This window comes from Aspergillus pseudonomiae (assembly GCF_009193645.1).
Source record: "Aspergillus pseudonomiae strain CBS 119388 unplaced genomic scaffold BDV37scaffold_120, whole genome shotgun sequence".
Taxonomy (NCBI): domain Eukaryota; kingdom Fungi; phylum Ascomycota; class Eurotiomycetes; order Eurotiales; family Aspergillaceae; genus Aspergillus; species Aspergillus pseudonomiae.
In genome coordinates this window covers 65,442-77,614 of record NW_022476112.1, presented here as the reverse complement: position 1 = coordinate 77,614, position 12,173 = coordinate 65,442, and the positions used below count along the sequence as shown (strand labels likewise).

At 49.4% G+C, this 12,173-nt stretch overlaps 5 protein-coding genes across 5 annotated transcripts; 2 read left to right on the top strand and 3 right to left on the bottom strand.

Moving 5' to 3' along the window:
- Positions 1-448: 448 nt before the first annotated feature.
- BDV37DRAFT_288519 (uncharacterized protein) lies at positions 449-865 on the bottom strand (the record flags this gene model as incomplete). The annotated part of the gene is made up of 1 exon (XM_032088287.1): positions 449-865. The coding sequence occupies one exon, from the start codon at positions 863-865 to the stop codon at positions 449-451; it is 417 nt and encodes a 138-aa protein (XP_031935772.1).
- A 1,755-nt stretch (positions 866-2,620) lies between these two features.
- BDV37DRAFT_276108 (glycosyltransferase family 32 protein) lies at positions 2,621-3,577 on the top strand (the record flags this gene model as incomplete). The annotated part of the gene is made up of 1 exon (XM_032085504.1): positions 2,621-3,577. One exon carries the CDS (start codon positions 2,621-2,623, stop codon positions 3,575-3,577), a length of 957 nt encoding a protein of 318 aa, XP_031935771.1.
- A 1,016-nt stretch (positions 3,578-4,593) lies between these two features.
- BDV37DRAFT_276106 (major facilitator superfamily domain-containing protein) lies at positions 4,594-6,394 on the top strand (the record flags this gene model as incomplete). Its single annotated transcript, XM_032085503.1, has 4 exons — positions 4,594-4,621; positions 5,053-5,255; positions 5,322-5,896; positions 5,968-6,394. 4 exons carry the CDS (start codon positions 4,594-4,596, stop codon positions 6,392-6,394), a joined length of 1,233 nt encoding a protein of 410 aa, XP_031935770.1.
- Positions 6,395-6,873: 479 nt separating this feature from the next.
- On the bottom strand, positions 6,874-8,987 carry BDV37DRAFT_288516 (fungal specific transcription factor domain-containing protein; the record flags this gene model as incomplete). The annotated part of the gene is made up of 5 exons (XM_032088286.1): positions 6,874-7,342; positions 7,402-7,995; positions 8,046-8,449; positions 8,507-8,709; positions 8,762-8,987. The coding sequence occupies 5 exons, from the start codon at positions 8,985-8,987 to the stop codon at positions 6,874-6,876; spliced, it is 1,896 nt and encodes a 631-aa protein (XP_031935769.1).
- Positions 8,988-9,774: 787 nt separating this feature from the next.
- BDV37DRAFT_288515 (uncharacterized protein) lies at positions 9,775-10,599 on the bottom strand (the record flags this gene model as incomplete). The annotated part of the gene is made up of 1 exon (XM_032088285.1): positions 9,775-10,599. One exon carries the CDS (start codon positions 10,597-10,599, stop codon positions 9,775-9,777), a length of 825 nt encoding a protein of 274 aa, XP_031935768.1.
- Between the last annotated feature and the right edge of the window lie 1,574 nt (positions 10,600-12,173).

Genomic DNA, 12,173 nt, shown 5'->3' with positions numbered 1-12,173 from the left:
TCCGAGAGTGGCATATCCATAACTTGGGACTCCTGGCCAGAGATGATAATCCACGGGCATGATCTCACCCAGACTCCATGGGGGGACAAATCTTTCGACGCAAGTGACCCTCTTATTCTAGAATGGAGCTTCCAAGCTCGTCACTATGCCCTAGGACGGCTTATCACCATCCAGCGGCGTGCTTTCCAACCAAAATAGAAGCCGAATGATGCAGAGATCGGCAAGTGAAGGCAGCATCAAGATGCCTAATAGCCTTTTGGAAGGAGAAAAGCCAGATGGCGGTCATGCTGGTCGCACTTCACTACAGGAAGCTGCCGAAAGTGGCCACCTGGTTGTCGGTGAGAGGCTCCAATAGCCAGGAGCCTATGTGAATGACCCCGCTAATCGTGGAACATCGCGAACCATTGCCCGTTGTTACCCACATAGTAAGGACTAGGTCTTAGCCTGCTCAGCTGTGTGGTCCGAAGCGAGGTGGGAAACGAAGAAAGTCCAAAATAGAAACGGCAATGTCCCACAACGGTGTGGAGACTCGTAATTTAGATCGACTTCTGGTAGCATGGAGAGTCAAAGGAAGGCTTGGATCGAAGTAATCTCGATGGGGCCCTCCAACGTTGGTGACAAAATGCGCTGGCCCACTTCTGCAGGCGATCACCGCCGCCGCAGGAGAAGAAGCAGGTGTCTTTGGAGTAGGGCAGCAGATGTGGGTGCGGGACAACGTGAACGGGACGATCTTGCGCCAGGCAAGCGCCTGTCCGAGACCGTAGGTTTGGGCAATGACGCCGAACACCTGGCAGAAGAACACGCGATACGGTTTGAATTTCCAATGCTCCCGCTTCCAGTCACCTGCGGACCGGCGCCATCCCATCCCAACAGTTAGGGAAAGACGAACTCGATGCTGGTCACCTTCGTGTTCGGGCCGGCGGGGAAGGGGAGGTCCTCGTGCAACCGCTCATGATAGAAGACGTCAAGAATAGAAACAACGTTGAGTGGAATCAAGCCTAGGGACTCGAGTGTGCTGTTCTGTTGAGTGGTGACAAACATGGGGAAAGATGGCTGGCTAACCAGGTTCAGATACAAGAATCAAGCCCACGTTGTGGATCCAACGCTTACGGAACCGAGCATACGGAGTAGCTATCCGGATTCTAGGCGGTTAGTTAGTAGGTCTCTGGAGTTAGTTAACCTTAACGTTAGGTGCCTAGCCAATAAGAGTTGTGTTACTCCAGCCAAGAATGGCATCCGTCTACGGTCCGAGCACTTACAGTGCGAAACCCTTCGGGTGAAGTCAGTGCGGGCCGGCTTGCCCACGCTCGTCCTGCACGGCCCGAGAACCTGGACGCACTCGAGGGTCACACTACAACCATAATGTGGGCCGCATGTTAGATGAGGTTCACGAGAATTTATCTGGATTTTCGTTGTCTTTCGAAGATCAATGTTCATTCATATTAGCCAAGGACATCTTTTGCGACTGAGCTAGCTCATGCTCTCTTTAACCTCCTTCAACCTTCAAGCTTGCCGCGAAGCAGTGAATGAAAGATAGACATGCGAGACAACGACCTCACAGCTACAATTGGCAGAAGCTATTTTCGGACTTCCGGAGAATTCAACGTGTTCTAAGTTTCGTGTTCCCGATATACGGGTAGGGAAAAGTGATAATACTCGGAGACGTTTCCCCGACGCTCTCTGGTCGTCCTGGGAAATGGCACGCGCCATCCATAGAGGTACGGATCCATCCAATATTGAAGTCCCCGCATGTATTGCCCTAGGGAGATTTCATTGGAAATGAGAACAACCAGACCAACCCGCCAGCTACAGGATGGGTCGAAATTGGTGTCACCACTTTCCTCGAACTGAGTTTCTTTCGGAACACTGTCAAGGATAAGGGAACAGGCTAGGGTAACTGTACTAGGGATAGCAAGTTCTGCGAGAGGGTCTGAGAAAGTATTTCTATAAATATGCGGTGAAACGGGTCTCGATCCATACTGAGCAGCTATGGTCTCCGTGGGATTGGTCGGTCGTCGTTATTAACTTTCAACCTAGCCTGTCAGCTTCTCTCGTTGCCAACCGAGCGGTTCGTGTCAAGGCTTCCTTATAAAACTATTAGTCTTGGAGGTGAAGTGAAACGTGTCGGCTGAGATATTCTAGGATATTCAGTCAATATCAGCCATACAGTAACACGATTTCGACGGCCTACGTGCACGACGGGGACGAACTAGAGAAAGCAAAGACAAGTTGGAGCCTAACGCTAATCCCAAATGAACATACTCGTAGAAATACCTAGACAAATACCGATCCTGGGCGATCCGTGGGGCAAACGCCACGTATTGACTTGGTTCGCAGTCTCTTAATAGTCGCACACCGTAGAAACAGAGTATGATTAACATGCCAGTGGACCGGCACTAGTTCACTCCGGGGCTCTTCTGTGAGTCGGGCTTTCGGGACAGGCGTCTATTCAACCGTGGCCCAAAACTGCAGCAAATATTACAGGCATGGCTTGTCTTTGTGCTATGGGCTGAACCCTATGCTGCGCCCAGCGTGGATCCATTCTTAAAGGCCCAGTAACTGTTGGGGTTGCCAGCTCTCATGGAAATGGAATACCATGGCTGTCGCCTTAGCACGAAGAATGAGAAAGCTCATCGTTGTGGTGGCTCTCTCTGTTGTCAGCTTTGCTACCCTTCAATTCAGCTACGCCGACGACTTTGCCTTTTCCGAACACTTGTCAGGATCTATACAGATAGTGGATGAATGTTCTCCTAACGCGCTCGAACGTATTGATAACCCTCGTCCTGTGGTCGGTTCCACAATACCAAACATTGTCCATCAAATATGGAAAACGGCCGACGTCCAAGAATATTCCACCGAAATCGCGGCGTCTCGCGAGTCATGGAGGGCTATGCTTGAGCCCTCGAACTACACAGTCAAGCTATGGACTGACGACGATATCCTTGAGCTCATCAAGGCAAATTATACTTGGCTGTTGCCGACGTATAACGGATATCCTCACGATATTCAGCGTGCCGACCTTGCGAGGCTGCTCATCGTCCACACTGAGGGTGGCATCTATTCCGACTTGGACCTATACCCCCGCTCAGCCGAGCATATACAATGCCTCCAAACACTTGGTTTGCAGGCCATATTCTCCCGGACGGCAGGCACGCTCGGTCTCAGTAATCATTTCTTTATGGCCAAGCCTGGCTCTCCATTCCTGCAGTGGGTGCTTTACGAGGCTAAGCGGCGAAGTAGCAGGCTCGCGTCTCGGGGTATAATCCTGCCGTACCTGCAGGTCTTTTGGACCACTGGACCGATCATGGTCACGGCGGCGTTTAGACAATACGCTTGGCTATACAACACGCTACAGCTCGATATAGGGCTGCTCGACGACGGATTTGGTGGCTTGGTGGTACGGCATGCCGCTGGGCGGTCATGGCAAGGGGCGGACGGCCGGGCGCTAAATTATATTGCGGATCATGCCAGGACAGGGACAATGTTAAGAGCTGTTGTATATTTTTTTAGTGTGGTGGGACTTATCTATATGGGTACAAGGTGCAGTAGTAGATTCACTAGGTGGATGACAAGGTGAGGGCCAGTATTATACATCGTCTAGCATATTCGACGACGGGAAATTATATATATCGTTGATCCTTGAAACGTAGGTTCAAAAAGTACACTCTACCGCGTCGAACTGATATCTCCGGGGTCTCTTGCTGGCATTACATGAGTGGTCTCCCGGGTACGCATAGTACCTCTGATAGCAGGGGTTATAAGTAAAGGACAAATCTCTGGGTAGGTATATATTGTTCCAGTAATTCGGGAGATAGCAGGGTTTCAGATCACAGTAAGGACTGCGGGTCTTGATAGTACGAATCTATTTACATTGTAGGGGCCTGATTACCGGCGCTAGAGAGGTCCCTAAGCTATGTCTCCTGTAGTATGCTAGAGATGGACTCTTAATAAGTCGTATCTATTAATACTCCTCCGCGATGCGGATGAAAATTATGCTAAGCGCCTGAACATTGTGCAGGATGAATGTCTCAATCCTCGCACGACAAAATTGAACAAGCACATGCTCGTGATTGAGAGAACCTATTTAGGATACGTAATAGCTCGACCATGGCCTACTATAATCACCCGCCCAGATTAAATCCCCTCGATACTACGAGATTTATATGGCGGCAAAAGCCAAACCAACGAGATTCGGTGCAACGAGTGATCTCGTTATTGTTGTGGGAAATTAATTCAGACAAGGAAAGACTCTCGTACTATCGAGGTTCTCGTTATAACAAGGCTCGTTATAGCGAGGTTGTACTGTATTCCTCTTGCATGTGCCAGAAACATCAACGGACTGGAAGAGGGTTCACTCGGTTTGGCACGTAATCGTACCCAGCAGGAAGCAGTTAAACTCCGGCTAGTACCACCTCGTCTCTACTGCAAGATTCGTGGAGTCGCAACTTCCTCAAATTTCCATTCTATGTGTCATGCTCTGTCCCTCGTTGCCGCTTTCCGAAAGCCACCGTTTCCGTGACGCCGACGGGTATTATCCGCTACATCCTACTAGCCTAACCTAATCCCCCACAGTTTCCGGGTTAAGAGTGGGCCATGTCTGGACACCCAGCAACCCCAGACAGTCCCCTGGCTCTGGATACCGCTAGAGAAGGAACCGGCCCTACCGACTAGGCTTATAGCTACACTACAGCCTGGGCTCACCTGTCGAGTCTTGGAATGTAGAGGCAGCAACTCCAGCGACTCTCTTGTTCGATTGATCCTCAACATTGCACCACATTTCGCGAAGCATCCGAAAGGGAGCCAAAACGCACAGAGGCAATACTTTCATGTCTTCCGCTACGATACGCACAATGGCCACAGCTTTCGCCGGCTCCGGCAACACTAGTAACGAGAAGCAGCTGAATGACAATAACATCCGCAACTCCCCGGAGAATATATACTCGCGGACATCCCCAACCTACGCCAATGTCATCATTGCGGGCCTGGAACGGGGACGGATGGAGCTGGAGGCGCCCGCTGCAGAGCCCAAAGCCGTGGGCGAATGTCGTGGAGCTGGCCCTCCTGAGGGAGGCCGGGAGGCGTGGCTTGTCGTCTTAGGCGGATGGTGTGCTCTCTTCTGTACCTTTGGCCTTGTCAGCTCTGTTGGCATATTTGAACAGTACTATGTAGCGGTGCCGTTGAAACTTCACTCCAGCTCGACCGTCAGCTGGATCACGTCGGTCCAGATATTCATGATGAACTTCTGCGCGGTGGGGGTATGTGACTTCTAATTGAAAACCCCTCCTTTGTGCCTAGATTCCCTAACCCATTACGTTGACTAGTTCGGACGGCTGTTTGACAACTACGGTCCGCGCTGGCTCCTCTGGGGTGGTACAGTTGCCTATGTCCTTGGACTCATGATGGTCTCCCTGTCCACCGAGTACTACCAATTCTTCCTCTCCCAATCCATCGTCGGCGCCGCGGGATCGAGCGCCATTTTCAACTGCTGCATGTTTTCCCTCGTCACCTGGTTCAATGAGGGCCGCGCCGTAGCCTACGGCATTATGGTGTCCGGCTCGTCGGTCGGCGGCGTCGTTCTCCCAATCATAATGGCCAGTCTCATTGACAGTATCGGCTTCCCCTGGATGATGCGAACCATGGCGTTCGTATTTCTTGCGCTTCTTATATTTACCTGCTTGACCGTCAAGTCGAGACTGCCCCCCTGTCCGAGACCGTTCAAGATGATGGAGTTTGTCAATAACTTAACGGATATCTGCCTGGCCGTCACCGTTGCTGGCATGCTCCTTTTCATGTGGGGCATGTTTCTGCCTTTCAATTACATCTTATTGCAGGCTGAAGCTGCCGGCATGTCTCCAACTTTGATTCTGTACCTGCTACCCATCCTGAATGCTGCAAGGTAGGCAACAATCCCTGGTTTTCAATAAACATATTCCTTTTGGTTTGCAAATTCCTAATGGTCGACTGTAGCATTTTTGGCCGTATCATTCCCGGGGTTGCTTCCGATAAACTGGGTCGTTATAATGTTATGATCGTCATCAGCTTCATTTCCGCCTTGTCCTGTCTTGCGGTCTGGGTCCCTGTTAAGAACACAGCAGGCATGGTTGTCTTCGTGATCATCTTTGGCTTTTCTTCGGGGGGATTTATCTCACTCGGCCCTAGCCTGATCGCGCAGATTTCCGATATTGGTGAGATCGGAACCCGCGCTGGTACGGCGTTCACCATCATGTCCTTCGGAGCTCTGACCGGCAGCCCAATCGGTGGGGCGATCGTTTCAGCTCAGCACGGCGAATTCTTAGGCCTGCAGCTCTTCTGTGGCTTCAGCTTGCTGGCCGGATCCATTGCCTTATTTTCCGCGCGATATACCCTGGTTGGCTGTAAGCTAATCAAGGTGTAAATCATTGGAAGAACTTGCTCTCATCTCACCGAGGGATATACAAGTGGAGAAAGGTCGCAAGCAAGTGGGCTGCTCATTGACATATTTGTATGCAAGGTAGTATGGTGTTATACGGGCTGTACCAAAACTTAAGTCCACGAGGGCAGATGTAGTATCACTCAATTGATGGAACTAATCTGAGGACCGGTTCGATTGCCGTCCCCGGCAGCACATTTACTATAACAATGGAAGACCCTTCCTACAATGGTACCAAAGTCACCCTGTCTTATAAGGTGGATGAGGAAATGGAACAGTCACAGGCCTGTGAGGTGAGACTCTAAATTTGCCCCATGTAATGGACAGATGTATCTAGAAACACATAGGTGTTAGCTACAGCCGATACCTGCATATCGCTTCGGCGAGGGGTCAGTGTATGAATTCAACAACAACAACAACAGCTGTACCTGGCGGCAATGCTAGGTTGTCCACTCTCTTATCAATCATGTGCTGTCCATATACATGCCAAATGTTTGCCCGTCAAGGGCGAACGCATCCCACTGCGTAAGCAAATTTGCTGAATTGTCCACATTCAGGCCGGGGATAAACGAGAAGGCAGCGTCTAAATCGGCAGTGTCATGATTCTCCTCAGTAGTCGGCCCATCATTCTCGGAACGGCGATTAAGGTACGATTGGTTGATTCCGGGTAGATGGGTGTCGAAATTCAAAATCTGATCTACGAACTGGCTGGTAATCCGACGCCTCTCCTCTACACGCCGCAGTCGCTGGTGGTTGATTACCTCAGAAAGAGAGGTGAGGATCTCGTGGTATCGGTTGGCTTGTGGGCTGAGAACAGAAAGGTACAGCAAAACCGATCGAGCTGCGTGGAACGCTTCATCAGTCTCAGTGGCTATACCTTCTTCTGCAAAGAGCGCAAAGCCGAGCAATAAGCCAGACGCAAATATCCAGGCCCTAAAAACGCACCATCAGTCCGTACTCAAGAAAGCCGGATCTTAGGGAGCAAAACACACTTTAGATGGCACATGTTCCGAAGTAAATACCCTGTCTCCATCGCTGCCTGTGACATTTTCACCATGTACGTCGCAGAAGCCACACACACTTGTGCAAGATGAACAGGCGTTCGAGTTCCATCCAGCTCTGGTGCCGCAGCCGAAGATTTCGTTGTACAATTGCCGAGTTTCAGCATAATATTCGATGTAAGGAACGGCCGCGTTGCTAACACAACAGCAAAGTAGTACAAGCATGTAACCTGGACTGCCCCCAGGAGATGTTCCCTATTCTCGAAGTTTGAGTTCGTTATGGAAATACTCGAAATGTGCCGCAGCTCGGTGGGTAGACTCTGGCTCCATCTACGAAGGTCATGAAGGTATTTCTCGGTCAAGGTTGACGTATTACAGCGTTCTTTTCCTAGGGTGCGTTCAAAGCCATCAATGATATTACAAAGCTCATAAGCCGGATTGACTGTATGACCCCCGAGCTGTGTCTGTAAGTCAGCAGTGTCATTTCGCCTGTCTTCAGGCCAAGGTGGGCATGAATGCTCGAGTCTCCCGAGGATGGAGTTGACGATGGTGTTCATCACGCAGAGACTTTTCCATGTTCTAAGCCTTGATTTGTCATCAGTTAGTTATGCTGTATCAATATGTGCTCATCATACCTGAAGTTGCGTTCCCCCCATGCTAAGAACTGATAATGATCTTTATTGTGGAGCCCTAAAGTATTGGCAGCTTTCCACGCGATCCCTAAATACATGCAGGCAGCATTCCTGTGGCAAGCGCCCAGGAGGTAGAAGGCCATGAGCAGAAAAAGCCTCACCATGTTCATGCTAGGGTCGCACAGCAGTCCATTAAAAGCCACCTGCTGCCCTTGTGCGAAATACCTGGAAGCATAAGCCAAATCCGAAGGCGACAGACCTCGGCACTGGCTCCCTATGGCAAGAACCAGGTGTGCTATTGCCAGTTCGCTGATATTGTATCTCGGAGTCTCCCCCAATCGCACGGAACTTAGACCCAAGTATGCGTAAACCTCCTCCCTTGAAATGAGGTCAAGAATCGCACTAGACTGGGAGAAATGATTAGCCGAAATAAACGACCAAGGCAAGCTGGGCGGCCTTCTTACTGCCTCAAAATAGGTTTCTATGAAACCTTTCCGTTGTTCTTCGTCTGGTTCTGGCAAGCCTTCTGAAATGGTTGGGCTCGGATCAATTTCAAGCATAGAATCTTTGAATCCAGCCTCAGTGAAAGAAGAAGCGCCAGCATATCGCCTGATAACCTTGCGTACAAAATCCAAGTATGAAAGAGAAGATCTGCCTCCAGTGTACACTATGCAGCGTTCAGTAAGAGTGATGGTTTACTTGAAAGCCTGCACAAATACCTTTCTCCCCCTTGGAACTCAGCAACATTCGACTACGATCTGTAGGAATTCTCGTCCTATTTGTGGGGTCAGGGATACAGGCTGGATGCTTTTCATTGTCATCCTGGCCATCAGCAGTATTGTTAACGGTGCCATCGTTAGGAAGGCTCTGCAACAAGGAGGAGGTTCGGTGACACTGCAACCTGTCGTAAGTCGATGAATCCATGTAGACGCAGGAATCGCTCATGTGGCGCCTTTTACATCCTTCACAAGGCTTCTGCGAATTACACCGTATTTTTGAGGCCCTGCAGGGAACGCACGCTTTTATTGCGCGTTTGCGGTCTTGCAATTTGACCTGAGGCCGGGGCATCCTGAAGTGCTGTTGCAACAGGGCTTCGTCCAGTGCTGAGTAGCTCCTTAACATGGCAGGAAACGTAGGACGGACTCGCCAGAAAAAAAGGGGGAAGCACAATGATGAGATGGTTTATGGTTTATGGTTTAATAATTAACTTCCACAACCCGTGTCACTTTTGTACCGTAAGCCCCACAAAGGCTACTCTAAAGAGTAGTGCTAGATCGACGTGGATTGGATGAGAGGAAAGATGGGGTAAAAGTTTACCTACTGGCCATAACCGTGAACCACGGATTTGGCAAAGGATACAAAGCCACACAGTGCAGTCACTCTGGCCCATGTACTCATAGTAGATAGATTTGTTCTATTACGGGGGGGCAATTTAGAGTCCCGCCTTACAGGCCTGTCACTCTTCCAATTTCCCCGCCAGGTTGTGATACAAGACGAGCTTGATACCATTCTGGGAGGCGATCTTCCATTCTATTTGTAATAGACGCATTCTCAAGAATAGTGCCTCTTGGTATTAGGGGTTGGGAAACAAAATAAAAGAGCGTAGGTCGTGGCACCCTTCTCCAGAAGACATATAACTTGAAAATGCATGGGAATTGTGCAAATCCTCACCTCCACCACGGCCATCAACGAAATATATGCTCCGAACTCCTCTTCTACTAGGTACACGCCTCTATCCGAGAACCTTGTACTTTACCATCTGCTGGTCACGTCCGGATCTCTCAATTGTCGAAGTCCCATTGATAGGGGTAGCAATGAGAACAATCTGACTGTATGGGGTTGTCCCATCACTGTTGTAGACGGGGGTCTGCACATTGCATGTTTTCAGGGGTTGGTTACAGTGATCAGTGTACATGTCCTGGTACTGCTGGCATGCGGTCTGAGGGTTGGTACATTGATCAAACGTCCCTAGGGAGCGGCAGTTGATCATGCCGTGGGACAAGCAGGATCCAGTAATATTGAGATGGAAGGTCCAGGTCTCAACGCTGCACTGGTGTTGAGCCGGGCAAGTCGCAGTATAGGAAACGGTCGTAGTCACAGTTGTACTAGTCGTGGAGGACTGTGAGTAACTTGCTGAGACCTCAGCGCCCCCAGTCACGCTATCACCGGAAACCGAGCCAGACAGCTTCGCGCCGATGGTCCAGCCTGAAGTCGTAGAGTCCATTGTTGAGGTTGAGTTTGTTACCGTCATGGTCGAAGGATCGTTAGTCAGGTTAATCGCGCTAGCATCCGTGTTTGATACATAGAAGGCAGTTGCGTTTCCGGTTTGGATCCAGCTGCGGTCAAATTTTGCAGTACTAGTGCACTGCCCGAAGTACTGGATGCAGGTTCCTTCCCAGTACCACTCTGTATCATAGTACGGCGGGTTCGAAGAATCAATTGAGAAGCCGGACTCGACCTGGGCCAAGATTTGGTTAACCTCGGCGGCTGTCTGTACTCCCTGACTGCGAGCAGCCACAGCGAAAAGGAATAAAGAAAGTAGAGCGAGCGGAGCCATTTGGTATAGATTGGAAAAGAAAGATTTGCAATATGTTTTGCTTGGTGGTGGAGTCGGAAGTGGAAGGGCCTTAAGAATAAACCACAGACGTAGACTGGAAGTAGTGACGGCCTTATATACCCTGGCTACGATGACCTGTTTCACACTCGTCGAAATATCCCTCATTGTCTGTTGAGTTAGATATTTCCTATCCCCGCGTTCAAATATTATTATTATCCCGTCATACACCGCATGGCCAAGGTGCAATGCGATCTTTCTTCCCTTATTACGTACAGAAATCATGACGCGCGCACGTGTGCGCGTGGTTGGATGGACAAATTGCAGGCTTCCTTGGGTTCCTCCTTTCGCCTGTGCTCCTGCTAGGTAACTCATGAATGGCGATGATCTTTGGCGCCTCAGTAGATCCATCGTGAACATCTAAGACACCACCATTCATAATCCGTTGGGGCATATTAGCTTCCTGTTCACGTCATGTTACAGACAATCTAGTCCCTTCATGATCGGGTACACAGCAACACTGGGCCAACCATCGGCTCGACAGAAGACAAAAAGAATGCTGGCCCAAGAAACATGGTTCGTATAGTAGAGACGGCACAAGCTTCTACAGAGTAAGAATATCACTCAGTAGGTAGTCTAGACGTGTAGTTAAGGTTGAGGTTGCAAACGCCCTGGCAGGGGGGCTTGACAATTTATTTTCGCGACCTTGGGCCATTTCTAGTATGAGATCATTTTCCCCCAAGCCCGGTTCATGGTGGTTTAATAGTTACCGACTTACTATAGTTCTTGCATTTCCGCCTTGGCCGTCCCGAGTCCACGATTAATCCCATCAGAAGAATCACACCCAACGAAAGTGCTCCATCAGATATATAGATAGTACACAATCTGCTCTAGAGTGCACGCGTAATGGAGGAAACATCTGATTATGCAAGAGCTATAATCGCTCTATTATCGGGTTGAAAGTATTGATCCATATGCTTGGCATGGTAAACGGTAAATCACAAGTAATTTAGATATTTTAGGCACTTCTTTTGCTACGATAGTATAGGTAATACTATGTCAGCCAGACGGACTATCTTAAGGAAAGTGACCATATATGCAACCATGTAATATAAAGTAGTTGTCTGACGGGATAATTCGCCGTTGTCTATGTTCTAGTATCAAATAGCTGATTTCCTTGGCCGCTAAAGATGGCAGTCTTGACATCCTAACGCTATCAATGAAGTGTTCAGAGAATGCTCCAAAACGGCTGAGACTGCCTCAGCGCAACTGACTGATCATCTTCTGGGAGATTTTAAGGAGCGTATGCACTATGCCCCGGACGTGTAGCTAGGACTTAAAATTTCGATTATGTAAAAGTGTTCTTAGTACAGACGCGGATGGGGCCGTGGCGTTTGGCTTGCCTGAACAAGTTAAGTGAAGCGAAAGTATGTCTCATTTGACTGCTTAGTGAGTTTCCAGATTGAAGATCTGTGGCTCCTCTTTTATCCTATATCATCCAAAGTCCTGGAAACTTTATTTGCGGGGAAGGCTGTCATTGGCAGGCACAGTCCCGATTCTACTATTTGGTAGATGGA